General features: G+C 45.0%; 1 protein-coding gene across 2 annotated transcripts; it reads right to left on the reverse strand.

The window, feature by feature from the left end:
* Positions 1 to 342: 342 nt before the first annotated feature.
* LOC111144601 (aspartylglucosaminidase) lies at positions 343 to 10,627 on the reverse strand. Of its 2 annotated transcripts, none has more exons than XM_022498980.1 (9): positions 10,368 to 10,627; positions 8,291 to 8,444; positions 7,526 to 7,638; positions 6,549 to 6,661; positions 5,193 to 5,307; positions 4,356 to 4,409; positions 3,302 to 3,401; positions 2,243 to 2,376; positions 343 to 608 (listed from the first exon to the last, which is right to left on the reverse strand). In XM_022498980.1, the coding sequence occupies exons 1-9, from the start codon at positions 10,492 to 10,494 to the stop codon at positions 508 to 510; spliced, it is 1,011 nt and encodes a 336-aa protein (XP_022354688.1). In that variant the 5' UTR covers positions 10,495 to 10,627; the 3' UTR covers positions 343 to 507. The 2 variants fall into 2 exon arrangements, with proteins under 2 accessions (XP_022354688.1, XP_022354687.1); XM_022498979.1 differs by having other exon boundaries at positions 3,302 to 3,409; positions 4,334 to 4,409.
* Between the last annotated feature and the right edge of the window lie 2,096 nt (positions 10,628 to 12,723).

Genomic DNA, 12,723 nt, shown 5'->3' on the forward strand with positions numbered 1-12,723 from the left:
GGGAGCCATATGCAAAACAGATCATCAGTGATAAGAAGTGATAAGAGCCCCATCATTGTAAGGCAATGAAACTGAATCAGGACTAATCATGATGACTCACCATTATTTTGTTTTTTGGCTCTAAAAACCTTGGACACTCTCATTATTTTAAGTACCCAAATACACATTATTTCCTTTGTCCTTAATACGTCAATGTGGAAATCAATCCCCAAGGTAGCAATGTCTTGAAACGTTGAGCAGAAATCCAAATAGCACTTAAAATGTAAACGTATACAAAACACTCACATACATATTCACGATCAGGGGAGACAAAGCTTAAATAAAAAGATCCCAAGAACCATGTCGGGTACAGAAAGGGAAAGTGCTGCTTCAGCACACATTTATTTTCATGCCTATTTTACACAAGGAAGGTAGGATGCGTGAGGCATAGAACCCGAGGACAGTGAGTCACCTCTTCAGCCTTTGTTTCTTTCCTCTTTAAACAGAGATGCCGACGGAAACGATGGATTAGATGCAGGCTACTTTTTCTTCAGTTGGCTGGTGTTCCAGAGAATTATAAACCATGAAACTGAACTGAGTAAATGCAGGAAGTTTACTGCAAGCGGCGCCTGGGGCCGAGAGAGGAGAAAGTCGTCTGGGTAAACAGAAGATGGACATCTGTACAGCCAATACAGTCGCGGCCCCTTTGCCTGGCCACCGGCTGTCATGGTCCCGAAGCCCGCAGAGCCACAGGGCAGCGCGCACGGCCGGGAAAGGAAAGAAGGGCGTGGAGGAAAGCAATCTCCTCCAACCTCAGAGCGCAGGCCGGGTGTCCGCCGGTGCACACACATGCTGTCTTTGCTGCCATTGCTTTACTCTGCCTTCATATCCTTTTCTTAGTAAAAATAATTTACGCAAGTGCTAAAAATTTTAGTTCCCTAGCCACTGAGACATGCCCCTCGTTCAGCCCTAATCTTCCCCTCCTCCTGCTCCCTGTTCTTTTCCATTCTTCTCCCACAGGAACAGCTGTTTCTCAAGATACCTGAGTCTACCCCAGTGCACCTTACCGCCTCCCCATCTATGGCAATGCGGGTCTCTTCCCTGGTCCAAACACCTGAACGGTCCCCTTCGAATGCCACCGCTTTAGAGAACCAATCAATTTTAAGTCCATCTACAATTACATAATTGTCATTTTTACATCTTGTCAAATCCAACTTTGAGCCTTCTGAGGTTTATTTCTTAAGATGGAATCAATCAAACTGACTTATTTTAAACATAAAGCCTCCCCCCCCACCCCGGCCATCACTTTTATTGACTTTGGTATCTCAATACTTAAAAAAGAATAAGGAATTCCTCAAACAAGTTTTTCAAATACAGAACTGTGGGAGGTAAAAGATCAAAGGACAATAATAAGCAGTCTAACCTAATAAGTTATATTGATCAGTAAGCCATGTATCTTCCTCATCTGAAAATTCACTAATGAGAAGCGGCAGTGGTTGGTCTTGAAACACTTTGAAACTGTGATAGGCTCGTGGGGCACCTGGGTGGCTCAGTGGGTTAAAGCCTCTGCCTTCAGCTCAGGTCATGGTCTCAGGGTCCTGGGATCGAGTCCCGCATCGGGCTCTCTGCTCAGCGGGGAGCCTGCTTCCTCCTCTCTCTGTCTGCCTGCCTCTCTGCCTACTTGTGATCTCTGTCAAATAAATAGATAAAAATCTTAAAAAAACAAAAAAAGAAACTGTGATAGGCTCGTATGGAAAGTAAATGAAGCAAAAGACATGACTCAAATGCAGTGCAAAAATAACTCTGCCGACTTCTTCTGTTTACTAATTAGTAATACGGTTGGTACCGTGGAGCCCCAGGAGCTAAATGACTGAGACATTAATGTAATGAATGGAAAAGAAGCAGGGAAGATCATTCGTCCCTATCGACCTCCAATTAATAATAGCATTTGACTAGAGTAGCCCATGTCAGCAGGCCCCAGAGCTGAAGCTGAATTTCACAGCGGACCCATGTCAGAGATAAGAACGATAAGCCCAATGCTGGGTCATAAGCATGGAGAGTCAGCCAGATGGGGCGGGGGATTAGGTGTATTTAAGCACTCTGGGGGTCCTGACAGATCAAGAGTTAACCCTGACTCAGTGCCTACCCTATAGAGTCCCTATTTTTCATTGGATAGGAGCAAGTTACACCACGATATTTTATAGTGTATATTTTCAGCAACATTTACAAGTTCACACAAATACGAATTCCAAATAAAACTCACCATAACTTCCAGTCACATTGGCACATATCACGGCCCCAAAGAAGTTTGGAAAATACTTCTGAATTCTGGAAATCACTTTCTGGCAGGCTACGGTGGGATCTTCTCCTCTTCTCATATAGTCTACAGCTTGGTAGCTGATTTAAACAGAGGCATAACTTTAGTATCACAGAGTCAACAGAGTCCAAACTTGTGACCTGAAGTTAGAAACCTAAAACCATCAGAACGGTCACATTTGATAAAATACATAAGGAGAAGTCAGTAATTCACATAAGGAGAAGTCAGTAATTCCCGTGAAAGCGTCAACATGAAGGCGAGTAAACCTTGATACAATGTCTATCTTTTCAATTCATCGACTCCTTCATTTTAAATGCCTGTTCTTTTTGGCTCTGGCTGGTAACTGGTACTTAGTCGTAGCAGCCAGAAGTCCTAAAGAACAGAGATTACGTTTAAATAAGAAATGGGGCTACAATTAACGGGGGAAATGGTGGGCATGTGAACAACATCCAGTTGTAATGATCGTCTTTCAGTAATTAATTGTACACAGCGACTGACTTCCGTACTTTTATCAATTACCACAGTTCTTTCTCTTTTTTTTAAAGATTTTATTTATTTATTTGACAGACAGAGATCACAAGTAGGCAGAGAGGCAGGCAGAGAGAGAGGGGGAAGCAGGCTTCCCGCTGAGCAGAGAGCCCGATGCGGGGCTCGATCCCAGGACCCTGAGATCATGACCTGAGCGGAAGGCAGAGGCTTTAACCCACTGAGCCACCCAGGTGCCCCTTACCACAGTTCTTTTACTCGGTGGCCTTACATAAATGATTTAAATGCATCATAAGTATTTTCATCTGTGAAGTAAAGCAAGAAATACTCTATTTCAGAGGACAATGCTTACTTAAATTATCGCCATCGAAAATAAGAGGTGAGGGGCATGGAAGCAGAATTTCTAGAAAGCTCCTGTGCACACAAACTCAGACAGCCTAGCACAAACAGTTATTTTCTGTCTTGACAGACACCATCTCTGGTCAAGATCTGGAAGGCCCGAAAAGGAAGTAGTCACACCTGGGAAGAAAGCGCATCAGAATGTCGCCGTCGCCAGTGGCTGCAGCCGCCCCCGCGCTGTCCTCCGCGTAGGCACCCGCTCCGGGGATTGGCGAATCTCCTACTCGACTTTGTGAGGGCACAGCACAAAAATTTAGGACAGGAAAAGCAAGGGTGAATGCCATCGTATTTTACGAGAGGTTTCAACAATAGGGGGTGTTTCTACTTTGCCGCTGATGATTGTTCGAAGTTAATTCTTCATCAGGACACAGGGAGCAAAGATTCTCATTAGTTTTTCAACAAAGGTTGCCACAAACCTCAGTTAATGATGTAAGAATCAGATGCCAGCTCGTTAGATATCAAGATGGCACAGATTCTTACAATTATTACCTTAATAATCTTACAATTATTGAAAAATTCTTACTCAATTATTACCATCCTTTACCATCGAATTTCTGGACTATCTCAATAGGTTCCCACTGGTTTCCCTCAGCTACAATCTATTCCTGCTTTCTCTCTCATGTGCCAGTATTTTACCAAGGTTCTTCCTTGGAATAAACCTTGGATGTTTTTCTACTACTTCAAAATAAAATCCAGAAATCCTTAAACTGACTAAGGACCTCCTGCAAGGTGCCAAAGCTGCCTCTGCCCCCCCCCCCCCGCCAAGCACCTGACGTCCATGCAATTTCTCTTCTTCTGGTGGGAGCCCTGCACCGAGTAGGCGCTACCCCAGGTCTGTGCGTGCCTGAGCCCGGGTGCTCGCTTCCCTTCCCCAGGCTCGGGCTTGGGCCCCAGCCTCTCTCTGCTGGCCTCTTCCCAGCCGACTGCCAGCTGACTCAGACAACCGCTGCCATCCCTGAGCGCCAGGGCAGGGGCTACAACGCCCAGGCCTTTGGCCCGTAGCAGCTACTCCTTTGCTTGCCTCCACATTTCTTTGTCCCGGTGATACCGGTGGGGTTGAACTCTACGTTTTGCATCTCTCCTGAGCACCCTGCACGTGCCGCTTTATACTCAATGTGTATTTGTGAGACCTCTTCTTTTGGAAACACTAACCCAGGTATTTTGAATTTTATACCGTTTGTAGATGTACCAGCAGCAGTACGCCCCATCTTATGGACTACGACCATGCCTAGAAGGTTAAAAAAAAAAAAATTACTGTAGCTGTCAGCTCTGAGGTTTGCCTCAAATCTAAACAAATACTTGAGCAGCTGGTAATATAAATATCCTCATTCAATAATTTGGGGTAGAAGAAAATCAGATGCTCAGGAATGCTGAAAATTACACCCCTTGCCTATTTTGTCCTGCTTCAGAACCCACTGTCATAGCATCATTTGGCAGACTTTCCAGATCCTTACTCTTCACACTGCTCAGTTACCTTTCCAAGGTAATTCCAGAGCAAGTCTTTGACACAGAATAATGGAAATTTTCAACATGACAGCTTGAATGTGGCAAACATAAAATTATTAAAGAGCTACATCTCAAACAGGGGTGCCTGGCTTGCCCAGTCGGAAGAGCACGCGACTCTTGATCCGAACATCGTAAATCCGAGCCCTAGGTTGGTGTAGAGATTACTTAAATAAATGAATAATAAAAACTTAAAAAAAAAACCCTACATATCAAATAAAGATTTAAAAATCTACGAGTGATTAAACATTAGATTTTAGGGGCCTTGTGTAATTTACCTAATGTATACAGATGCAAGGGAAAGAAAATTGTGTGTGTGTGTGTGTGTGTGTGTGTGTGTGTGTGTGTATACACGTACACACATATGCATATATGTCCTTACTTGGCAGCCAAAACAGTTAAAACCACCTTCTGGCACATAAGTAAGGATGAAGAACTTAAGAACTACAGACAGACAATTAAAAATGGCTAAACTTTAACCATAAAAATTATATAAAAGACAAATTACCAATTGTATCATGACCGTAATTATCTCCTGTTTCTTTATGGGTAGGACCTTCTTGCTTTAAGATACTAGGTGGCTTGTAAGGCCCACAGTATTTTGAAGGATCTGGTACAACATTCTGCAAACAAGATTTAAGTTTTAGTTTTTAGAAAGGTTCATTTTAGCAACTGGCAAGTAGTCACATACAATGATAAAACATTAGTAAGAAATCCAAATGACGTCTGGTAACTGAAAGGTATGAATTAAAAACAAAAGATCAGCTAAGTCTTATGTGAACAGATGGATATAATTTTATTTAATACCTAGTCTAGTCTCAGAATTATATAATATAGAATAGACATCTATATTGTCTGGAAAAGATCCCCGATTTCTCTCTTTATATGGCTAAAGTTCTCCACATGATGGCAGATATAAATGAAGATTTTTGTATTAGATCTTAATCCTCAAAGGAATTAGGTCCACAGCCTGACCTTTAAATTTCAGGATTTGTTCTCTGGCCAAAGAAGAATTCTGAGATTTAAAGCAAAATCTATTTTAAAATCCTCTTTATTTCAAAGCTAGGTTCATGTGAACATATTCTAAGTTGTACTCAGATTCCTCTATGGATTTAAAGATACAAGAAAATGATTCAAATTCATAAATTTAGGTTGTGCATATGGATTAGTATTTAATCAGGAACCTGCTACTCAGGTCTTACTCATTAGTGCACTTGCTGCCTCCCCTGACCCAGTTTTATACACTAGCCTCCTTCAAATGCTAACCCCAGAGACTCGCTGGTTACTCAAAGGTAATTAGGATTTGGGAGAAGACACAGATGAGAGACTAAGGTAGTCTGCAGAAGGGTTCTGGACAGCAAAGACAAACAGATTTATGCTAAAAGTCCCATTGATTTAAAGATAAAGGATCCCACCACTAACACACTAGTCACCTAGTAGTATAGATCCAGGCAATAAGGGCAAGATACTGGGCATACTTCATACACATAAAATTTAAGAAATATTTTAGACAAATGGTTTCTAAACTCTGATTTTTTTTTTTTTTTTTTAAGACTTGGAACCTTTTGTTGCAAGGAAATACAAACAGAGCCCTTCTGACCAAGGCCACCCCCTCTTTCCCACAGCAGAGCGGTCCCAGTCTGAGAACTGTTGCCAGGATCCAGGAGTTCCTCCACAGACGTATTTATCACAAGCTAAAGAATGTTCTGGAACATCCATGCCCAGGGAGTCGACTTAAATCGTTGGTTCTCAAGTGCAACCAGGGTAATAAGCAGCACTTTATGAACAGGTAGCCAACAGAGAGCAGACGGGATGTCGGTCATATTGTCTAGCAATTTACTTTTAACATATTGGGTCTACATACCCTCCAGTGGTTTGGCTGGCAATTTCCAGCAAGCCAGTCTGAGTGAAGGGCTCGAGAAGTAGTGGTAGATAAGTCCTCACTGATAAACCCCATACTTTCAGCAAACTTGGTGGCTGGAGATTTGGAAGAAAAGAAGAAGGTAAATTAGTTAAGCACTGCCTTCTAAATAAAATACATGTCCAGGAAGTGTTCTTGGTTAGCGGTCTCTCAAGTGGGTGCACACAAGGACTCTGAGAAGAATATTTGGACACAAATAGTTTAAGGACCTCAGGTTCTGGGTCTCAACATGCTACATGTCCCATCTGATCTCCTGGAGACCTCTGGGGTGTATATTATGACAGTTCTTGGTTATCTTTTCCACCCCCCTTCACGATCTCCGTTTTTGCACACCCGTCTCACCAAGCAAGATCGTACTGTTCTAACTAGGGCGCAGTGCCTGGCGCTTAGACACCAACCAAAGGGCCAGCTGGACTCCACGCGTGACAGACAGATCCTCTAGCTGGTCAGGTAGTTTTTAATTCCGTCCTTTGGCAAAAGTGAAGGACGCCTAGCTGTGGAGTTAGCGAATTCATCCTTTAAAAGTAGTTTTGTTTATAGATCACTGCACGATCTTTGGTGTACAACTTGGGAGACATTCAAGCAAGAGAGCTGCCAGAGCAGAACTTCTCTGGTGCTGGTCTTTGGCTGGGACGAATGCTCCGTGGTCTCACACAATAGTGAATTCAGGGAGAGAAATGTTGCAGCTCATGCTTCCGCCCAGCCATTACCTACCTACAGATAATGAACTAGGTTTTTCAAATCCCATTTTAAAGATGAAGGAAGTGTGAATTTAGAAGTAACTTACCTGAGGGTAAATGGATACTACATAAAACAGTTGGAATTTGAACTTGGGTCGGCTTTGATCGATTTTACTTGTTCACAGTGAGGAACAGAAGAGACAGAGGACTAGATAAAGCTTCAGTGTCAAAAAAACATACCTGACTCTCCCACTAACAGTGTGTGTGCTGTATGTTCCAGCACTTTCCGAGCCACACCAATCGCGTTTTTAATTCTCCTGAGATCTCCTACCGCTCCTACATTCATAGTCGTGCTGCGAGAAGAAAAGTGCATACAACTGATTAAGGTACTTTCACAGGTTCAAAGATGAAACAATACTGGTCTACTGGGAGCAACAGTTTTGTAGGATAAACGCCACCATCTTAACGTTACACAGGCTAGCACATGCATGAAGTTCATACAGATTCCCAAAAGCAGACAGATTAAGGAACAGACCACAAGTCCAACTACCACGTACTACAACAGCACTGCCATTCTGTTTCTCCTGATTCCTTTTTTTTTTTTTTAAGATTTTATTTATTTGCAGAGATAGAGGCAGGCAGAGAGGGAGGGGGAAGCAGGCTCCCCGCAAAGCAGAGAGCCCAGTGCAGGGCTTGATCCCAGGACCCTGAGATCATGACCTGATCCGAAGGCAGAGGCTCTAACCGACCGAGCCACCCAGGCGGCCCACTCCTGACTCAAATTAAATGCAGCTTCCAAAAGGGGTTTTAAGGCTTTGGGTCATTCGTAGCTTGGGATTCTGTATGTTCTAAGACTGCCTACTTCCATGTGATATTTCTATTATGATGATGAGGGGGAAACTCCTTGTGTCTGGACCGGCCAGGTACAATAAGCTAGGGGTTTTGACTTGACAAAGCTTACGCAGGCCTCTGTCTTGCTCTCGGGAGGTTCATCGATGTTCTTACCCGTCCATGATCATGGCATCCAGTGTGGTTTCTCCGAGCTCATCGGGACTCCCTCCAAAGCCCACGGTGCCGTCACACTGCTCACGCTCACACACGGCACAGCCCTGCTCAACCGCGTCCAGCGCAGAGCCTCCAGAGGCTAACGTCCTCCATGCTGTAATCAAACCCCAGGAGTGCCCGCTTATATACTGATTTTTCTTCTCGGTGCCAAATGCAACAAACCAGAAACGTTTTGAGAACTCATATTAAAAAAATCACATTTACACTGAGTTAAACAGAATTCTAGTTTAGTAAACGCTACAAAGGAAGGATGTAGACAAAATTATATAATGCAGTTATTTACAGTGAAGCATTTAAAGCCTGGTTACTGATAGACAGTGAGTGTTGGTGTTTTTTACTTGGTAATATTTCTAAGCAGTGTAAGGAGTGTCTTCTCTCCTTCAGTTTTATAAGTGAAGCCACTAAAAGGCAGCTAAATAGAAAATTCATTAAATCAGTCTTATAAATTTCTTCTGCATCATTAGATTATTAAAAATATATACAGCTAGTACTTTTATTGAGGTAACATCAGTCACAGCAAGTCTCAATAACCATACCCTAACAGCAGATAATGACAACGTGGGCTTTACATGGCTTTTTGGTCCACTAATGTACACAACAGCTTTTCAGGTAAGTACTGTACAATTACTATCCTCATTTTAAATAGGAGGAAGCAGACCGGAGAGGTTAAGTAACAGGTTCAAGGTCACACGACTGGTAGGTAGCAGAGCCGGGATTCAAAAGCCATTCTGGCTCCAGTGGCCATGATTTTAGCAGTATTTTTTTCTGTGAAGTCCCATACATTGATAAGGAAATGTATATACATGAGAAGGAAAAAAAAAAAAAGATCTTTGATGGTCAAGGTCTTCATTAATAAAAATAGAATTATTTGAAGGGAAGGAGATATTACTGGTCATTTTAAGTTTTACTACTGGGCCTACAGGCTTTAAAGTATATTTCAAGAAGTTCCCCTTTCACTACAGGCGACCTTTATATGTCCCCTGCCTTGGCTGCTGGACTTCCTGTTCCGTCTCCTCACCGCAGCAGTTTGCCTTGTTTTTTCACTTTATCTGAATCCTATGTGCCCCCTAGAACTGACACTTAGCTCCACCGAATTCCCGAGTCAATTCTGCCCCAATAAGTTGTATTAGCAACGGGGGAGGAGTCTGAAATTACTCTTGGGGTAGTAGGTCTTGGAATGAATGAGACAAAGCCTCAATACATGAATAAATGGCAAGATCATGGTGTGTACGGGATTGAATCAAAGCATATAAGATAGGCACGTAACTCCGACGGGACATAAGGGCAGTAAATCAAGGAAGGCTTCCTGAAAGAGGTGACAGCTAAGTGGTTCTCGATCTTGGCTGCAAATCAAAATCACTTAGGAAGCCTTAACAAACCCAAACAACACAGAGGTCCTGTTTCCAGCAGTTAAATGAAAATCTCAGAAGGTAGGGCTCAGGCACAGGTATTTAAACTAGCTTCACAGGTGATTTTAACGGCCAACCAAGACTGACACAGTTACTTCCCGGTGGCAACTACATCATGCCAGCATGTACCAACAACAAAAAGTAAATGTAAAAAGAGTATGTGCGCTTTGGAAAATTAACAGCCGTTTGCAAAGCTGCAGCTGAGTTCAGGATACTGGGGAGAGCTGAAGGGTTTGACAGGCGGAAAGGTGACAAGAGACAGGCCCCGGGAGAGAATGGTTGTCAGGTACACAGCGGAGGCGCCCCAGAGGAGGCCCTAGCAGCTGTAGGCCAGCAATAGGATGGAAAACAAGCAGGCGCGGGGCCGAACGGAGGGCGGATCGTGACGTGACGAGGACCTGGAAAGCAGCAGCGGCAGGCAGGGCCCGGCGTACACTGCGAGAGCCGCCCGGGTGCAGGAGGCGCGGGAGGGCCCGGCAGCGGAGGCTGCGGGGGCGCTGGCCCAGGCCCGCGCGCATGCCCGCCGTGGGGGGGGAGGTGTCAGCCGGCCGGTCGCCCCCCAGCCAGCCCTCGCTGCGCAGTCCCCGCCCCCGGGCGCCGCCCCGCACCTGCTTCGGTTGCATTCTTAAAAGGCCAAGTGTTGAGCACCAGGGGCAGAGGGCTGGAGCGGTGCGCGAGCCCCGCGCCGAGCAGGAGCAGCACCAGAAGCAGGGAAGGGCACCACCGCCGCGCCATGGCCGCGCGCCCGGTGGAGAAGGGGCGGGGCCGCCGGCTGCCCGCGGAGCGCGTGATCCCGGCGCCCCGCCCAGCCCGCGGCCCGGGCGACTCCCCGGGGGCGCGGCCCGGCTCCCTCTATTCTCGCGATACCTGGCCGCCTTGGGCCGCGGGAGGTGCGGGAGCTTTGGCTCAGGGTTCCAGGGCTCTTGAGGTCCTGCAGATTTCTTCTTCTTCTTCCTTTTTTTTTTTTTTTTTTTTTTGAATAGCCGAATTATTGCTTTCCCCCGTTGTGAAAGGCAGACTGAGCCTAGAATGAATTTATGCAGCCCCGGGTTGCGTTAGGACGGTTTTTGTTCGGTTTCCGCTCACTGTCCTTTAAATAAAGAGTTGAAGTAAAAGTTCCAAGTTGGAAGCGCAGCCGGGGATCCCTGCCTCAGCTCCGGCAGTTCCGGAGCGCGGGGAGGCTCGCTTGCTCCCAGCCGCGGCGCTCGCAGGCCGTGCTCTGCTTGCAAATCCCGGAGCTGAGACAGCGGAGACGCGGGCTCCGCGGGGTCCCCGAGGGCCCCGCATCCTCCCGCGGCGCCAGGGCGAGGTCGGTTCCTTCTGGAACGTCCTTCACCTGGTCCCCGACATCTTTCAGGGCTAAATACATGTTTGAATCAAGGTGGGATGGAGACGTCGCGTTAGGAAAGGACACACCGACAAATATTAAAGATCTTGAAAAAGGTTTTTAAGTAAATACGCTAAGCAATATAGTGTGGGAAACTTCCTTTGTAAACGTTTACTTACATCTTTGTAACTAATGGGGAGGTTGGGGGATGATAAAAAAGAACAGGTGGCCTGTGAATTGTTTCCAGAGCCGCCTTTCATGTAAAGACTTGATGTGGGTAACGCCTACAGCTGTATTTAATTCCTCAAAGAATTGGGTTCCATCCTGGTGGTGTTCCTTGGCTGACCCGCCCTTTCAGCTCTATGAGCCTCAATTTGCATCTCTGTATCAGGGCGACTATTTTTGACTGAGATGGAAATAAGAATATTCCGGTGTTCTAGCTTTAGGGCTGTGTGTATCTTTGCAAAGTTTTAGGAAATCCTTCTTACAAAGGCTTCAGCATGCTTTCCTTTCCCTCTGGGTACAGAGCTTCATTTTAGCCATGGGGAGAAGGCCGAAAATCTTCAGGTCAAGTTCTTTTTTTTCTTTTTAAGATTTTATTTACTTATTTGGCAGACAGAGATCACAAGTAGGCAGAGAAGCAGGCAGAGAAAGAGGAGGAAGCAGGCTCCCTGCTGAGCAGAGAGCCCAATGTGGGGCTCCATCCCAGGACCCTGAGATCATGACCCCAGCTGAAGGCAGAGGCTTTAACCCACTGAGCCACCGGGGCGCCCCTTCCTGTCAAGTTCTGATGATCAGTTTTCAATGCGGCCTCCTTCTGACCATAGAGCTACACTAAAAATAATCCTTTTGAATATCCCAATGGGCCTCAGCTGAGACAAACAGTAAATGCTCCTGATCGTATTGAACAACCCTTACATATAAGGGGCATCCTCAAAACATGTGCAACAAATATGACCCTCCCAAGATCCAGAGCCACTCTCAAAGATAATCAAAAGAGAGAAAGACGAATTTTCCGAGAGCTGGCAACCACCAGTAGGGCACACTGAGAGCAACCTGCTTTTTTGCATGGCCATATTTTGGGCCCAAGCCTGACAGGTGCCAAGCCAAGTTCTCAAGACACAAGATGAGACAAACAGGAAGGCAGCAGCTGTACCCGGGAGAGAAAGGATTGACAGCCAGTGGGTACCTAAAAGCAAATCCTTGTGGCACAAATTCAAAGGTCTAATTCTTCAATTCTTTTTTGCCTGCCAATCAGGAGCCTCCCAGCGTGTCCAGAGGCAGTCTGGAGCTCTGTCTTAAAGATATTGTCATACCCTGGGTATTTGGATTCCTAACGGATTGATTTTTTTGTTGACTAACATTTGGAGAATAGTTTTGAGTTTAGTCTCGGAAGTACCCTCATGTTACTCTTAAGTTTTCATATAACTCGATCCTTATGCTTTGTTTTGAGGTAAATCTAAGTGAAAGGAGATATCAACGAATTAATTAGGTAGCAGACCTTTAAAAAAATAATGGTCCAGGGTTTTCCTAGCGTCCTCTCCAATTTTTCATTCTTTTAAACATACCAGCAGAAATATGTAGCTTTACTGATAGAAGAATTAGTTATTTGTTATTTTTATTTAAGTTTAGACCCC

Source organism: Enhydra lutris, unplaced genomic scaffold (genome assembly GCF_002288905.1).
Source record: "Enhydra lutris kenyoni isolate GAN:26980312 unplaced genomic scaffold, ASM228890v2 scaffoldscaffold11, whole genome shotgun sequence".
Lineage (NCBI taxonomy): Eukaryota > Metazoa > Chordata > Mammalia > Carnivora > Mustelidae > Enhydra > Enhydra lutris.

Excerpts from the sequence above, each read along its gene's own strand:
- LOC111144601 (XM_022498979.1), bottom strand. The coding sequence starts at position 10,494 with ATGGCGCGGCGGTGGTGCCCTTCCCTGCTTCTGGTGCTGCTCCTGCTC. Across the intron at positions 4,410-5,192 it reads TTACGGTCATGATACAATTG|GCATGGTCGTAGTCCATAAG; the intron begins GTAATTTGTCTT and ends TTAACCTTCTAG. Across the intron at positions 3,410-4,333 it reads ATAAAATTCAAAATACCTGG|TCGAGTAGGAGATTCGCCAA; the intron begins GTTAGTGTTTCC and ends GCCCTCACAAAG.